The following is a 17511-nucleotide window of genomic DNA, read 5'->3' on the forward strand; positions in this document are numbered from 1 at the left end:
AACAATGAGAGGCCCACGTACTGCAAAAAAAAAAAAAAAAAAAAAAAATTCAATGCAGAACTGAAATTCAGCCCATACAAGTGGAGAAATGGAAACCAAGAATTCCTTCCTCCTTTTGGTGCCTGTTTGCTGGACCATTTTCCCCTTAGTTGGCAGGATGGCACTCAGCAGGACATGCTGTTTTGGTGGGGTTCAATTTTTGTAATGAGATATAATTCACATACCATAAAATTTACCCCTTTGAAGTGTACAATTCAGTGGGTTTTTTGTTTTTGTATATTCACAAGATTGTGCAACCATCGTCATGGTCTAGTTCCAGAACAGTGGAGTTACATTTTGACTTGAATCTTTGAATGAAATGCTAACCAAAGGTTAACTCTGATTTTCAAGAAACTTGTTCTAGAACTTTGGCCCCTTTTGCAAGGGAAGCTGCAGTTTGTATTCAAGTGTCATTTTTATAAAACATAATAGAAAAAGAGTCAGAGGACATTGAAATGTTCTTAGGCTTGTTGCCTAATATCTTTTGCCTGCTACTGATGATTTTTAAATCTTTGGTCTTTAGGTGGGGGCTTAATACCATGGCTATCTATAATAAAGAATATTTGAAGCAAAAGTAATGAGACTGTCTTTGCTTTCTTTTCCTTCCTCTTCTTATCAAGCCATGCTTCATTAGGGCAGGGCTTGGGGCTGTTTTGTCCTCTGTTGCCATCACCTAGCACAGGGTCTGTTATACAGTAGGGGCACAGTGAAGATTTGCTGAATAAATGGGCTGTGTGAGGTGCCCAGGGGAGGTCATTTTTGGCATGTATCATCACTCCAGGTCGTTCATTGTGACCTTTGTACTTTGGCTTTCTGGATGGCCATGAAATACATTTATAGCCCTGAGATATAGCTGCATGTAGAACGTGAGAACTTGACTCCTTCAGTGTAGTTCTAGGGACAGAACCTACAAAGATCCCATCATCCCCAGCTCCTAGGAACTCTCATCCAACTATAAACTGAATTTGCAAAGGCTTCTTGGGTTGATGTGGTGAAGCACTGTGGGTGGTATGATTGTGTGTCTTTGCGTGTATACACGTGTGCACGTGCATTCTGGCCTAAGCACACGATGGAACTGTGTGGATGGAACTGTGAGGAATTCCTCCATGTTTTTATAAATTGCCCCTTTCTTCTTTCTGCCCTTGTAGTTTATTGGTCGGCCAGGGTACAGAGGGGCCTCCAGCCTGGGCACATGGCCCAGGCGTGCTGGCGTTCAGTGGCCTATTGTTTCCTGCCCCTCATATGCATGGACAGAGGACTGGGGCTGGCACAGCTGCCTTCTTGGGGACCATTGTTTGTCTTTGCAGCAAAAGCAGCAGCAGCAAAAGCCTGGACAGAGCACATTTTGCCCTGGACAGAGCAGCCATTCTGTCTTGGAGCTGCAGGCCTGGAGATGGGGGTAGCTGGAGTCTCCCTTAAGTGCCTGTGCAGAGGCTCTGAGGGTGGGAGCCAGGGCGGCATCTCCTTCCATGGGGAGGGGTGGGGGAGGGGAGATGCTCAGTGGAGTCGCATCACTAATTAACCACAGTGGCAGGTGGTATCTCTTAGCAGAGACTCTCCTTTTCCTGGATTGGGGTGGGGATATCGCATTCTCACTTCCTTCAAAGCTGCCCTGTAGAGGAGATCTAGAAAGCAGGAAGGGATCCAGCCCGGTTGTGGACTAGTCGAAACATGGGCTAGTTAGTGAGTCACCGGGCTACTTCAAACTTGACTCTGGGGGCCTGAGTCACCACCTCATCTGGAAGGTGGGGAAGGGGACATTCCAGGGTTTGGAGCGAGAGAAACTGTGATTCCCCCAGAAATACCTCAGAGACCCCAGACTCTTGTTCGTTTCTCTTGTTTCCCTGCCCCACTGACAACCTCTTTGACAAATCAAGGCAAACCTTCATTTGGCTTCAACCCCACTTGCACCTAATTGCATGAGCCTTTGGTAAATTACTTGTCATACTTCAGTTTTCTCATCTGTGCAATCAGGACAATTGGGGATACCAATTATGGCCTAGTAATAAAGGTTAAATGAGGTGATGTGTATAAAGGTGTTCAGTAAGCACGTGCTCCCTTTCCTTCAGGGGCCCGGAGGGGATGCCTGAGGTTGGGGTGCACTTTGGGTAATGCTGCCCATTTGTTGAGACACCTAAGGAGGTCGGGGTGGAATTCCATGCTGGCTGGATGCACGTTGGGACTTCTTAGATTAATTCACGTATCTTAAAGGCCTCCTATGAAGTGCTTGTTCCTCAGACAGGACAACCCTGGAGCGGTCTACCTCTGGAAACTTATGGGTATTGTGGGAATTTGCTTAGCCTCCTCTTTTTATGGCGAAGGTGGGCATCATCCATCCTCCTGTGCTCCCTTTCTGCTCCACTAGTTAGAGAGTTTATTGAGGCAAAGTCTTAAATGAATTACAAGTGACTCAGAGAGGGCTGACATCCCCTTGCTATCCACATCCTCTTGCACATCTGTTACTGACTGGGTACCTGGAAAGCCTTTTCACCCTAAGATGCCCTGATTCTTATTTATTTTATTTTTTTTTGTGGTACGCGGGCCTCTCAGTGCTGTGGCCTCTCCCGTTGCGGAGCACAGGCTCCGGATGCGCAGGCTCAGCGGCCATGGCTCACGGGCCCAGCCGCTCCGCGGCATGTGGGATCTTCCCGGACCGGGGCATGAACCCGTGTCCGCTTCATCGGCAGGCGGACTCTCAACCACTGTGCCACCAGGGAAGCCCCCTGATTCTTATTTAATGGACAAGTTGTAAGTAATATCAATGAGCATTGTGAATGTCCTCTCCACCCACAGTCTGCCTACCCAGTGGCTACTACTACCAGCTACTACTTCTATCTATCAAAGATAGAAAGAGGACAGATGCCTCGAGGAATAGTCTCAGCAAGGGCTGTTGCCTTTAAGAGGCCCAGAAATCCCTGGCAGGAACCAGATGCCTGGCATGCCCTCTACAGATCTTCCGCCCCCAACACCCCTGTAATCAGACTCCAAAAAAACACAGAACAAGAGAGCTTTGATGAGGTAGGCGGCTTTTCTGCGCAGCCTTCTGTCTGCTTGAAACAATCCTCCGGTGCTCAGTTTCAGTTCAGGTGAGGTTACTTCAGGCCTGGTTGGCATTGGTGGTTGGCACGGGAGGAGGCAGGGAGCCGAAGAGGGTGAGAACTACACTCACAGATCACCTGAGATCACCCATAAAGGACCAGATACTTGTGGTACATCCCGATATCTGTAAAAACAAACAAAAATGAAGATGGGGATGGATGATGGGCCCGAAGCTACTCCAAGGCGAAGCCAAATGTACCATTTGCCCATCCCTCATTGCTTCATAAAAGGAGTGGTTGGCAGAATTTTCAACATCATAGCTTCGTTCCTGGATTTGCCTCTGATTTATCTGCAGCTCAGATGAAAACTCTAGATTCCACACCCCCACCCTATGCATTACAGAGCATAGACTGAAAGCACTGTTACAACTCTGCTGTTGGGGAATGAATTTAGAGCATGCAGAGGAAAGGCGTAATAATACAGGTGCTCTTTTTCCCTGGGATTGGAGTTACTGTCACATCCTAAGCTATTGGAGCTGAGCAGGCTTGTGGGGGTGTGGGGAAGAAAGGGATGAAAGAAGTGACTCCACTGTGACTCTGATGGGGATTGGGACATAACTTCAGCAGGATACACACTGCAGGCCTTGCAGTCTGGCTTTGGCAAGCTGCTTCCTGAGGGTGCCAGGTCTCTTGTCAGTAACGAATGCAGTATTGCATCTGAGGCAGATCTGGTTGTATCTGGAGCTGCCATTGCTGCTAGTTCCAGAGAGGGTGTTTGCTAACCCTGTACGAGCATTCTGGCCAGCCAGAAAGCTGCCAAGCGAGAGCTTAACCAGAAATATTTCTAGCTTTGACACAGCAGAGGCTCTGAGCATCCGTGAGGATGAAGCATCAGAGATATGAGTGATATTTGTTGGTGAAAATATCAGCTTCTCGAAGATTGATTACATTCAGTGGTATTGGAAACTATGGAATCCGATTGACAGTTAATGGTTTGCATGCCTAGCGGTCTGGGTGCTTGTTTCATTCTTGACTGCCACTATTTGCCCTTGGGCAGAGCCCTTTCTATCTCCACTAAAATATCCTGACCTCTCCCCCTACTTCATGAAGATGTGGAAAAACAGTTTGAAATAATGGGAGAAAGTATAAAAAGTAGGACTTTGGGCTCTGAAGTGAAGCTGTTTGGGTTTGAATCCCGGCTCCACCACCTAATAGCTTGACTTCTTTTTAAGAGTCAGTTTTCTCATCTTTAAAATAAGGATGAAAGTAGTACTAACCTAATAGGATGGTTGGGAGATAATTCACTTGGCTCCCTGCCAGAAGGGAGCCTACATTCTGACACTGCTGGAAGTACAATAAATTGCTCATTAAGGGGTAGCTCTGAGTATTATTATGTCTGATAAGCAGTTTCTTTTAAATGATTTAGCAGATCCCTGGTTTCAGTGTTCTTTAAGGGTCTGAAAAGAGTTGGTGAGTTTTGGTGATGCCTCGTATCACATTTTAAAAATTAAAGCCTTTAAGTTCCCCATAGCACAGGGAACAACTAAATGGAAGGGGTAAATGTTGGTGTTATGGTTTTTTCCAGGGATCTCTGTCTGACTGCCTCACCTCGCTTTCATTGCAGAGATCCGTGCTCAGCTCACAGAGCAGATGAAATGCCTGGACCAGCAGTGTGAGCTCCGGGTGCAGCTGTTGCAGGACCTCCAGGACTTCTTCCGGAAGAAGGCTGAGATCGAGATGGACTACTCCCGCAACCTGGAGAAGCTGGCAGAGCGCTTCCTGGCCAAGACGCGAAGCACCAAGGACCAGCAGTTCAAGTAGGGATGCTGTGGCTGTTACTTTTAGAGACCTTGAGAATGGGGTCCGGGATGGAGGGAGGCAGGGTGTGCCACCTCCATCGAATTGTATTTATGAAGCAGGTGACCTAGTGATTTCAAATTGGCTGAGGGTTGAGAGCCCTCAAGGACTTCTCCTTTTCCAGATCAGTCTTACGTTCAGTTCGATATCTTGGAGAGATCAGAATAGATGATGAACCACGCTTATAATAACAGCAAACGCCTTTAAAGCTCTTCCTATATGCCAAGAATGGTTCTAAGGGCTTTTACATATTTGTTAATTCACTTAATCTTCACAACTCCATATGTTAGTTATTGTTATATCCCCAACATACAGATGAGGAAACTGAGTCATAAAGTGATTAAGGAACTTGCCTAAGGTCTCTCTCTCTCTCTTTCTCTCTCTCTCACACACACACACACCCCTAATAAATAAATAGCAGAATAGCAGAGCTGAAATCCAAACCCAGGCAATCTAGCTCCAGAGTCTGTGTTCTTAACCATTTCACCAAACTGTCTTTAACTGGAAGAAATGAATGTTGTAGCCATAAATCTAAGTCGCTGTGCAGACAGTTGCTAAAGCCTATTCCTTCTACATTTGCAGTATTTTATACAACTGGCCCCTTCACTTTGTTCTCACTGCCATTGCACTAGTTTAGATCATCATCATCTTTGCCTGAGTGATTGCAATACTTACTGTATCATCTTTAGCAGAGGTTCTCAATCCTGGCCACACATTAGAATTCCCTGGAGAACTTTTTAAAAATACTGAAATCTGGGCCCCGCTCCAGATCAATTAAACCAGAATCTCTGGGAGTAAGGCCTGGGTAACAGTGTGGTGTAGAAGCTTCCCAGATGATTCTAACGAACGACCAGCGTTGCGGACAACGGTCTTCAGCTTCTCCCCATTCCAATCTGCCTGATCCATTATTATCAGATTTAGTCTTCCTGGAACACCCTGGGGATCAGGCAGTCTCTCTGTGCAATGGCCCCCCGATGTCTGTGTTCTTGATACTGAAGATGTGGTCTCCCAAGATCAGCACCGCCGGGGTTTTGGAGATGCAGAATCTCAGGTCCCACACCCAGTCTGCTGTAACAAGATCCCCAGGTTGCTGTTGAGAAGTGTTGCTCTGTTCACAAAGGTGTACACTCCTTGGCTTGGTCTTCAAGCCCCTCTACATCTGGCCCGACCAGCTTTCCAACCTTATTTCCTGTTTCTGTTCTGCTATACTGCAGCCAAACAGAACACTAACTCCACTGGGCCTTTGCTTATCCTGTTATATGAACTTTTGTGCCCATTCTTCACGTCTCTGCAAGTTGAAGCCATACCCATGTTTTAAGACTGAATGCAGATGCAACCTGTTTTAAGAAACTTTCCAGATTCTCCCAGGAGGAAGAATGTTCTCCCTCTTCTAAATTCTTACAGCAGTTCTTTTTTTTTTTGTTCTTTTATTAGGACATTCAGAACTATCTGCCTTATATTATCTTCCCTCAGTGGACTGTCTAAGCTTTTCTGATTCATTGTTCAGTCTCCCACAGTGCCTAGTGTAATATATAATAGATGCTCACTAAATATTATTGGATGAGTAAATGAATGAGTGAATTTAAGAATTAATGCCAAGTGTATCTTATTTCCCTGTTTTCTATTTTTGTTTATCGCCCTAATAATTTGGGACACAATTTATCCTTTACAAGCCAGCTCTGAGCAATGAATAAGTAAGGAGAACATATGACACTTTCAATAGAAGCCAGAAAGAGAATTTCCTCCAGATGTTTTGTCCTCCGAGTCCCTTATCTTTTGCAAGTCCTATTCTCTTTATGATAAGCAATCCTGAGAGACTAAAATGTTATTTTAGTATATGATAAATGAAGATCAGTGGGGGAATTGTTTGCTTTAGAAAAATGATTCAAAGTTGGATTTATTCTCTTGATAAACTCCTCCTAACTTTAAAATAGCATTTGATTTTTAGTACTATATTATATTCTCAGCTTAAGGACACATTTACTACAAATTAAGGTACAGATGTGCTGAACTGCTCTAAGATCACATACAAGAAATAGGGTGTTTTCTCCAAGACTGGGAGAATTGATTTCCCTTCTGATAAAGTTGGTACCTGACTTCATTTTTCCCAGACGACAAGTGAGTATTTCTTGAGAGCCAGCTATGTGCTCTGTGTTGTACAGGTATTGGAAGATACAAGACAGGTTTATTGTGTGTATCCATAGGGAGCCATATCTGGTTGGGGAGAAAAGATTTTTAATACAGGAAGCAATTAGAGGATAAAGCAATAATGGTCTCATTAAGAGATCATTGGTTTTATGTAGAATATAGATGTGATAAGAGGTCAGTGATAAATCATCAGAGACAGATAAAGGATGTGGAGTAGTCAGGAGCATTTTCATGAAGCAAGTGGGATTTAGGTTAGTCCTTAAAGGTAGATTTGTGTAGGAGAGAATAGCATGTGCAAGAGAGAGGAAGCAGGAGTGTTTGATGGCGAGGGGCAAAGGGGCTAGTGAGGGATCCAGCTTTATTACAGGAGGTTCGTATGCATTCATTCAACAAATGTCCATTGTGCATTCCTTGAACTCCTTCAGACCAGACATTGTACCCCGGGATATAACAATGAACAAGCACGTCTTCCACATGGCACTTATAACAGAATGAGGAAACAGGCACTGAACACATCACATAGTTAGATGAGTTGAGGTAAGTGTTGCGGAACAAAAGAACAAAGGGCTACAAGCACTCATAGAGGAGCCTTTGCCACTCCTTTGCTGTCACTTTATGGCTAGATTACTTTAATAGTTTCTTGTCGGATCTTATCCTGAGCAGCAATCTATTGATACTTATTCAACAGACCCCTTTTAAATGCCTACTGGGTACTGTGTTCTGGGCTGATTTCTTCAGAGACTGAGATAAGCTCTGGAATCTTGGCTAACAGGGAAAAGAGACGTGTAAACAATATAATGTAAAAAGGACTTTAACAGAGGTATGAGCAAAATATTATGAGAACACAGGTATTTCCCAAAGCAGTGGAAAATAGGGTTTAGATAAGTAGACACCAAATAACAGTTCTTTGACAGACAAGCAGGGTAGTTCAAATTTGATGTGGCAGCATGGTAGAGAGCCCTCTGGGTTCTTGTGTGGGGAAGGAGACATGAGGAAAGATGGTAGAAGAATGAATTTTTATGCCAGAGAAGGCCAAGCTAGAGGTTTTGGGGGGATAATCCATGTACGATGTGAGAGCAAAAAAGAATAGAGAGGAAGGCATATATTCAAGAAGTATTCAAGAAACTGAAGAGGACTGGGTAACTGATTGGGTAAAGAACTGTAATGGTCAGAGGTGACCCAGTGTCTCTAGCCTGGTGTCCTGGAAGAACTGGGGCATCTATAATAGAAGTGGGGCTGTTGAGGGAAGACCTGGTTTGAATGGTGAGCCTGCTCTGGGCATGTTGGGTTTGGGGCAGTGGGAGGGCTGTCCAGTGGAGATGTTGTACTATTGAGGTAAGAGGTGAGGTAAAAAGTGACCATGGGGGCTTCCCTGGTGGCGCAGTGGTTGAGAGTCCGCCTGCTGATGCAGGGGACACGGGTTTGTGCCCTGGTCTGGGAAGATCCCACATGCCACGGAGCGGCTGGGCCCGTGAGCCATGGCCTCTGAGCCTGCGCGTCCGGAGCCTGTGCTCCGCAACGGGAGAGGCTACAGCAGTGAGAGGCCTGCGTACCGCAAAAAAAAAAAAGTGACTATGGAAGATATGAAACTATATGAACTCAGGGAAGAGAAAGAGAAGGACAGAGGGCTAAACCCGGGACCCAAGGCTTGGGCACACCCAATTTTAGGGAGTAGTAAATGTTAATTACCAGAAGTAAAAGTTACCAGGGGAGGATGGGGGAGGGAAGGCAGAGGGGAACAAAGGAGAGAGAGGTGATTTTTTTTTAAGCACTTAAAAGGATGGAAGGTATGTAGGATAGCGTTGTCTTATGGAACTAGCAGGCTTTCAAGTAGAAGATCTGTAAAAGTTAATCCCGCAATTTCTTATTGATATTCTCCCATTATAAGGCATTGCAAGAGGCAAAGATAACTAAAATGAGTCCCAAACCCAAGAGTTTTCAATCTGTTAGAGTGCGACATGAAATTGCTGATTTTTGGAAGACACAAAATGTCACATAGTGACAAATTCATGTGGTACAGCCTAATAGAAGAGGCAATGAGACATACATACAAGTGCATGTAACACAGGCAAGATGGTGAGAAACTCAGTAAGGGAGTCCAGGCAACATCCTACTTTCATACATAATTTATTCCTTACAAAGTACAGGAGTTTTACATGGAGTAGGTGGGTTCTATTACTATAAGTATATATGTGAAATTCTGAATTACACCTCACCTGTTGAACTTTGAGCATTTGTCTTTCATTTTCTTCTTTTTGCCACAATTAAACCCATGGTCTGCTTGCATAAGTCCAGGGAACATTTGAGGAATTATGGTGACTGATGATTTCTAACCTTATCTTTTTCATCCAGGGATGAGACTCTACTTCTCAATGTAACACTAGCAGCAGCACTTGCATTTTTCCACTTTCCACTCATCTCTGTGCTGTAAAACGGAACCAAGTATTCTGATTTTTGCATGTACAAGTGTTACTGTACAGAGACAACCACGATGCTGAAACGGAGCTGGCCCTTGGCAGACAGCACCACCACGCTTGAAACATTTGTTAGCAACTGAAAATTGACATTTTTGGCCTAGGAAAGGCTTTGTAGGCATGTCTGTTTTAGGTTTGACAGACCCAAATATTTGGGTCTTTAATAGACCCAAATAATAGTATCTTACATGAGATGGAGGTTGATTTTTCTCTCGTGTAATCATCTGGGCGTTAGCCATCCAGGGCTGTGTCAGGGTCCTTATTTCATCCCTAGAGTGTTGCGCTTGTTCTGTATGACCCAAGATGGCTCAGACCACCATGTCCCCATTCCAGCCAGCGGGAAAAGCAAAAGGGCCAGGGGCAGGCACATCCTTACCCTTTAAAGGTACAGTCTGGAAGCGACACATATATCTCTTCAGCTCACATCTGACTGGCATGGTTCTACTGAGCTGCAAGGGAGGCTGGGAAATGTAGTTATTATTCTAATGACCAGAAAGTAGAGTTTCTATTAATATAGATGGAGGGGAAAGATAGTGGGGGACAATTAGCAGCCTCTGCCACACTGTATGTGATATACAAGCAGGCAGGTGTATGAAAGACCATTCTGCTCATCCACTTTGTAAAGTGCCATAAATGCACAGAGAAGAGTGGGCTTTACGGAGATGAGGTTCAGTGGATGGGAAATGGAAACACAAAAGTGCCAATGCAAGGTATTGGTTTTATAAGCTTAATTCAATTGAAACGATGCAGAAGTTGTAGAAGGAGGGTAAAAAGATGGGGAAGGAAGCATTTTAGGCAGAGAGAACAGTGTTGATAAAGGCATAGAGCTGGGAAAAACAAAACTGGTAGGTAACTCATCTGTTTTACTAAAGAACAGGAGTAATAAACGTGATAGTGACGTAAGTCTGGAAAAGTTGGTAGGCACCAGATTACAGTGGTCCGTGAATGCCAGGTGATAAGAGTTTGGGCTTTATTCTGTAAGCATGGGGGACCCACTGATAGTTTTGGAGCATAATTATGGATGGCTGCGATTTGGAAAGGTAACTATGGCAACAGTGCATAAGATCAGCTGGAGCAGAGGAACTGGAGGGAGGAAACCTGTTAGGAAGGGATGGCAGTGAGCCTAAGGTTAATGGGGGCCGAGACTGAAGTCGTGCCCTGGGAACTAGAAAGGATGGGTCAAACATGAGGGCAAGAAGCAATTAAAGTCAAAGAAGCTGGGACAGAGGAAGGGCTTTGGGTTTTCTGGGTTTCTGGAGTGGCAATTGTATTTTCATTCAGCCGGAGAAGTGTAGCCTCGATTTCGCTGACTCCAGGGCTGGTCCCTAGAATAGTTTATTCTCTGCCCAGAGCATCTCAGCAGGCACTCGTCACCTCCCCCAGAGCTATAGCAGCTGTTGGCCCAGCAATGCCATGAATTTGTCTCCCTGTGCTGCCAGGAGAGCAGCTGCCAGCAGGAGCCCTGGACAGACACATCTCAGGGACATGGAAACTATTCAACTTGGGATGGGGTAGGTTAGCCAGGGCTGAAATTGGTCTACATGACTTGTCCCACCCTTTTCCAGGCCAGTTTCTCAACCTGGCTAGATTTCAGCCCCTCATACTGGGGTAGGTTGGGTATTTTAACTTATAGTCTTAAGTGACCGCATTTAGGGACCAACGTTGCTGAAGTGCTGTTTTCATCTTCTCTTGGACAACTTCTTACCCTGGAAACCATTACCTTGTCACTCTTTGGCTTGGCTTCCTATTCTTCTTTTCTCCTGCTTACCTTTTGTCCTCTCCCACACGGTCTCAGTGCAGACACCTTCACTAAATCTCACACAACTCTGACTCCATTGCAAAGTCTGACCCCGCAGTCCACTCCCCCTCCTTCTCTCCCCCCTATAGATAGAAGTATAGTGATTATTTCTATCTATCTTATTCTGCTTTGTTTAAGATAGGTTATATGGCTTCCTCCATCCCTTTGAATTGTGGGAGGACCCTATTAATGTCTGAAATTCTATCTGCCTGGTTTGATTAAGAGCAGAGATATTATGAGAGGGTAGGAAGTCTTCCTAGGGAAGAAGTTCTTGCATTTTCTTTGGCTCCTTGAAGAGTCTAAATGTATTCCTGTTTGTTGCTAAGCCTTTGATTGTCTCTTTTAAGTGGAATCTGTGTTAATATTGCCCAGCAGGACTCTAATTGATAATGTGTTGGCTGGGTTTTTTTTGTGTTTTTTTTTTTGCACAGACTTGCTGTAAATTACCTTTCAATCATAGCTCATTTGGTTTTGATCTCCTACTTTTAATAGCTCAGTTCTATCTTTTATTTTGAGGTAGGGTTATGGTTTTGTTTTTTTTTTTCTTTTCCTGTTGAGTTTTAGAGGAACACTCCTGCAATGCTATCCTGCTGTGTTCCTTACAAAGACCTTATGGTACTTTATAACCCACTGCCAACATCTTGTCTTTCTTCCAGCTTTTCCTTCTCCTCAACAACAAATATTTGTTGAACATTTTTAAGGTATTAGTCTAGCCTCTTAGAGGAGAGAGATTCAAAGTAGAAGTAGTGGTTCTTTCCCACATGACTTTATAATCTAATCAGGGACAAATTATGCCTGAACATAATAACACAGATATTCATTGTAGGGCAATATGGGGTAGGTACCAAGTGCGTGCTACAGAAGGCATGATGCACAGTTGGTAGGTCAGGAGACTTTCAAGATGGGGAATGGGATTTGAACCAGACCTTGAAAATGGCTAGGATTTTGACACTTGGAGAGAGAGGGAGGGGAAAGATGCTACAGCCAGGAGGAAAGTACAAAGCACTTTTGGGGTACAGTGAGTAGACTGGTTTGGTTGGGGTAATGAGTGTATATGGAGGAACTGGACAAAAGTAGATAGGACCATATCATGGCGAGCCCTGACTCTTGAATAAGATTTGGCTCTCTGCTGTGGACACTGGAAACCACTGAAGGTAGGAACACCAAGTGTCCAAGCTGAGGTTGTGAACTCTACTTAAGGAAGATTAACCTTATCCTTAATGGTGATGGTTTGCTAATTCACAAGGAACTTGAGACAGTGAAACCAGTTGTCACAGTAAGTAATAAGGATCTAAATTAGGGTGGGAGGGTAGGGATGGAAAGGATCGAAATCGATTCTTCAGTCCATTTAGCAAGCGTGTATTGTGCTCTTACCATGTGCCACGCACATGCCAGGCAGACAGATACTGCCCCCTGCACTCCTGGGGCTTACGGTCTAGAGACAGATGGAAAACAGCTGGTACGGGAAGACTACAGGAATTACTGACTGATGGGATTTGTTTATTTATTTTTTCGGCTGCATTGGGTCTTCGTTGCTGCACACGGGCTTTTTCTAATTGTGGCGAGTGGGGGCTACTCTTTGTTGTGGTGCGCGGGCTTCTTGTTGCAGAGCACGGGCTCTAGGCGCACAAGCTTCAGTAGTTGTGGCACGCAGGCTCAGTAGTTGTGGCTCGTGGGCTCTAGAGTGTAGGCTCAGTAGTTGTGGCGCACAGGCTTAGTTGCTCTGTGGCATGTGGGATCTTCCCGGACCAGGGATCAAACCCATGTCCCCTGCATTGGCAGGCGGATTCTTAACCACTGTGCCACCAGGGTAGTCCCGACTGATGGGATTTGGGTTTCAAGTAATCTTGGCAACACAAAAAAAAGAGGGCTGTGAAGTTTCTTTTGGACTTGGGTGACTGGTAAATTAATGGTGCCTTTAATAGAAATACCAAAGTTAGGAGAAGGAGCTGTTTTTGAAGGTCTGGAATATGAGAAATTTGGTGTTTGGTTGTTAAGTTTAAGACATCAGAAGGATATTGAAGCTGAAGTATCTGTAATTGACAGAAAATGAATAGCTGTATTCAGGGCTAAAGATCTGGACCATATTCAGAGCTAATGTGTGGGTTGTTGGTAGAGAGTGGGGCAAGTTCATAGAGAGATAATGGTTGAGGCTGTGGAAATGTTTGATTTCCAACAGTAAAGGTTTTAGGAGTTAAAAGAGGGGACGATTCTTTGTATTGTCTGTGGTACTCAGATTGCAAGGGGTGAAAAGGGATTTAAGAGATATATTTATTTGTGTATTCATTCAGCACACATTTGGGGGACCTAATTATATACAGACATTGATCTAGGTACTGGGGATAGGAATAAGACACTATTCTATTCTCACTAACATTAAATTAGCAGTATATTAAGGAAATACACATGGAAAGTAAATCTGCTTATTTGCCTGATTATGAGTGTGAAACTTATTGGAAGGGATGTGAGGAAGGGAGCGGCACTCAGGTATCCCAAGAATCTGGTAGATGTTCGACCTGCAATACTCCTTTCAGTGGGAGGTTAGGTACACAGTTAATTAAAGAGAAATTCTTGTAGTGTCCATGTTCTTGGCCTTGGGCCCAGTGTTTGAATGTGCACAGTCTCTGCAGTTACATCACCTATTGCTGATGTATTTCTCCTCTGGAGTTGAGTTCACAGTTGTTCATCAGCCTCACAGGACAGCATTGGGTTGAAAAACAGAGTCAGCTGGCCATGGAGAATGTTATAGCTGTGATTGCAAATCAGAAAAGAGTGGAGGACCAGAAAGTTCCTCTTTGAATATGGGGTGATTTTGAGGAGGGAAGTAGGAGGAAGCCTGAAGCTGCCAGAAGGAAGAACCCCTTACTTCCTGGGACCAGTGTGTCACTCATTCATTTTGGACGTATTTGGGAGTTGTTTGTTCCTTCAGGGAAGGTTTTGCCGAGAATTAGCATCTGGTGTTGAGCAAAGGTTGGCTTCCTTTTGCCATGGCTCAAGCTGACTTTATTTAGAAACTAACAAAAGGTCTGTTGGTGAGTTTTTCACTGGCCCAGTCCATATAGAACTTTCAGTGGTGGTTGGGTCCTTTTTGGAAGAGTTGGGAGGTCTCCTCTCATGTGGACAAAAGAGGATAGAAGCAACACAGGCACTTTGGGGAATCAGCAAGACAGAGTGGTCTTTTGAACAGAGAAAGAATTCATTTGAAAGCTCTTTGGGAGGCTTTACAGCTTAGCAGAAAAAGCTGAGAGCTTTAATCCAGACAAATTTGGATCTTCCGCTTACAGCTGTGTGACCTTGACCAAGTCACTTAACCCCTTTTCGCTTCAGTTTTCTCATCCTTGAAATGTGGAGAGTAATGCCTACCTTGAAGAGTTGTTCTAAAGATTAGATATAATATATGTAAAGCACTAGCTGAGTGCCTATAACTTACTAGATGCTCAAAAAATGGTAGCCGATCTAATTATCATCACCACAGAAGGAATATAGCTGTGATTGTCAAGATCACAGACTCTGGAACCAGATTTTCTGGGCTCTGATCTTGGATTTTCTACTTACTAGCTGTGTGATTTTACAAGAAGGTTGTTAGTTGCCTCAGTTTCCTCATCTGTAAATTGTGGATAATAATAGTGTCTACCTCATGGAGTTGTTATGCTGATTAAACAAATTTTAATATATGTGAAGCCCTGAGACAGTGCTTGACCTAGAGTAAATGTAAGTAGCAGTGACAATTTTTCTTGTCCTCAGGAGTTGGGACCAAACATAGCTATACCAGGTAAAACACTAGTAGATTAGATTCACCATTTATTCCCTGCACACAGTTAAGCGTTCTTAAGCCTGGCCCTAGGTAATAGTATGTCAGTCTCCATTCACTTCAGCGACCCCCATGGGCCCTCCCGAATGACAGACTCTTCCTGCCCCTTGATTTTTATGATATGGCTACATTGGGAGGAAATACGCAATTCAGTGACTCTATATAATTGTATGTCCAGTTCTTATAAAAACTCAGCAGTTGTATGTTTTGTCCTATACGGTGTCTTATTCACAAGGTGTCGTGAACTACCTTGAAGCAGGTCATTAACCCTGGCGTGTTATTTTTAGATCCAGGCTCATAATCGTCAAGAGGAAATTTGTCTTACAATCACCCTCGAATGTCCTTGTCCTCACGGAGGTAGTAGTTAGCACTAATTGCCAGGTCATTAAAGATGCAGTGTTGAGACCCACAGGTCCCAACCGCGCCCCAGGGGAATAAAAGAACGCCAGCCCTGTTCAGCCTCCTGAGCGGCCACCGTCACGACCAGCAGGCCAGGGCAGCACAAATCTCAGTCATGAGCGTAACAGACTGTGGTTTACAGGGTTGTCTGTCTCATGAGGCCACACAGAGGCTTACAAGCTTCTGCATAAATGGCTTCATATCATCCTTTTAGGGCAGGGAATGATAGAGGGCAGGTCGGGAGCAAAACATGCTTTTATGCACAGTTGGGAGGATGTTGGAGGCTGGGGCATTCCTGTGTCTTGCTGGCTGTGCCGTCAGAATGTCACCAGGACACACCTTGGGCTTTCAGCTTGCCAGGGGCACAGCCCTGGTGATCATGTCCCTTAACAACAGTGCTGGGCTCAGGGAACTTTTAATATTCATTTTCTGGGCTCTTGTAAGTCCATAATAATTCCACAGTAGACACAGGAAGCAGTGTGCGGCAAGTTCTTTAATTTTCAGAAATTCATAGCCAATTAAGTGAATTGACTTGGATCCAGTTCTTTTTTAAAGGCAAAAGCCATGTCATCTTTATTGGGAGCTGACTGTGTTAAGTGGGAGGGTTTACAAGATAAGAAGAAAAGACAGTCTCTGCTATAAGGACGCTCATAATTGATATGGGGAAAAATCAGACAGGCTGGGAGAGAATAATAAGCACACATGTGCGCATGGGCACACGAATCTAAAAATAGGACCCCGTGTAAAGCAGGTTTCAGTAGTCACCGGGAAGGGAGGGAAGGTGGAGGGCTCGGGAGGCACTCGTGCTTGGCTCAGCCAGGGAGAGGTAAAGGATAGCAGTTATGTTCTCAATTAGATTTGGTCCCAAGTTAATTGAAGTAAAGACTTTAATATCTAACTTCTGTGCTGTACTGAGGTATCATGCTGTGAAGAGAAAGAGAGTCATGTGGGAAGAGCTCAGTGTTAATGAAGGATTTAGGGAGAATAAGAAAAAAGTAGGGTTTGGGTTTTGCAGAGTTGAAATCCTTTCCAGAGTCTCCTGCCCTTATACACCTCCACTGATCATTGGATCATTGCCCCTCGGGTTTTAATTCAGGGAAGATTGATGAGCACAGCTCTGCTTCCTAACATGTTTTGGGTACAGCTAGTTAAAGAATCAGGATTAGAAAATGAATCGAACAAACTAGGATTATCTTCAACGGGAGGATGCTGAGCTGTTGTTTGCCGATTTCTGCTTAAGCAGTTGGGACAGGGCATCCTTGCGTGGAATTCAGACATCCCTCCCTGGCAGCCTCTGTGTTAAAAGTAGAGGTTGCAGAACAAGTCTGGCAGCTCTCAGCCTGAACCCTTGTAAACAACAGATGTTCGTAACTAAGTTCTGGGGGTGGGGGTGGGGGTTTCTGTTGATGCTTGAAATTCTTTGAATTTACAGGCAGCATCTCGAGGATTTAGCAAAAGGAGGAAGTTGTACAGAATCCATGCCGCAGCGTACAGGTGGAAATGATGCCTCAAACATTTCCTTTGGAAGACAAAAGCACAGGCATTGAGTGGACTCTGAATAGAAAGCAAATAAACCCAGGAAGGCAGGCACAATTAAGAAAGGTTCAGTTTCTTAGGTTTATTGACTTTCTGCCCTTCTCCCCGCCTGTGCCCCGCCCCCCTCGCCTTTTTATACATGGACTAGATTTGTCAGCCACCTCCTTGCTTCTGTTTTCTCTGGTCCTGCGTGGAAATGTGTGCCCTTCCCTATCACTGAGTTCTACATATACTATGCGTGCACACGCTCAGGTAGGTGTGCGGCACATTCTTCCATTAGCACCTCCTGAAGCCATTCAGGTGCTTCTAGTATACGGATTAAATGGTATTGTTCGGGGCTTTGTCTTAGATGCTAACCTGATTCTTGCACATTCTCAGTGTCGGTTTTGCCAGGTCTCCTTTACATCATTA

At 44.5% G+C, this 17511-nt stretch overlaps 1 protein-coding gene across 9 annotated transcripts in view; it reads left to right on the plus strand.

Annotated features, from left to right (window-relative positions):
- Nucleotides 1–17511, plus strand: part of SRGAP2 (SLIT-ROBO Rho GTPase activating protein 2) — a 242086-nt gene that overhangs the window by 89041 nt on the left and 135534 nt on the right. For all 9 annotated transcript variants that reach the window (XR_009536941.1, XM_060129889.1, XM_060129910.1 and 6 more), the window contains exon 3: nucleotides 4702–4894. Coding sequence is in view for 8 of the 9 variants with exons in the window: in XM_060129889.1 (XP_059985872.1) it covers nucleotides 4702–4894 (193 nt within the window). In the remaining variant the exon portion in view is untranslated. The remainder of the gene's footprint in view (nucleotides 1–4701; nucleotides 4895–17511) is intronic.

This window comes from Lagenorhynchus albirostris, chromosome 2 (assembly GCF_949774975.1).
Source record: "Lagenorhynchus albirostris chromosome 2, mLagAlb1.1, whole genome shotgun sequence".
In the NCBI taxonomy this organism is placed as follows: Eukaryota; Metazoa; Chordata; class Mammalia; order Artiodactyla; family Delphinidae; genus Lagenorhynchus; species Lagenorhynchus albirostris.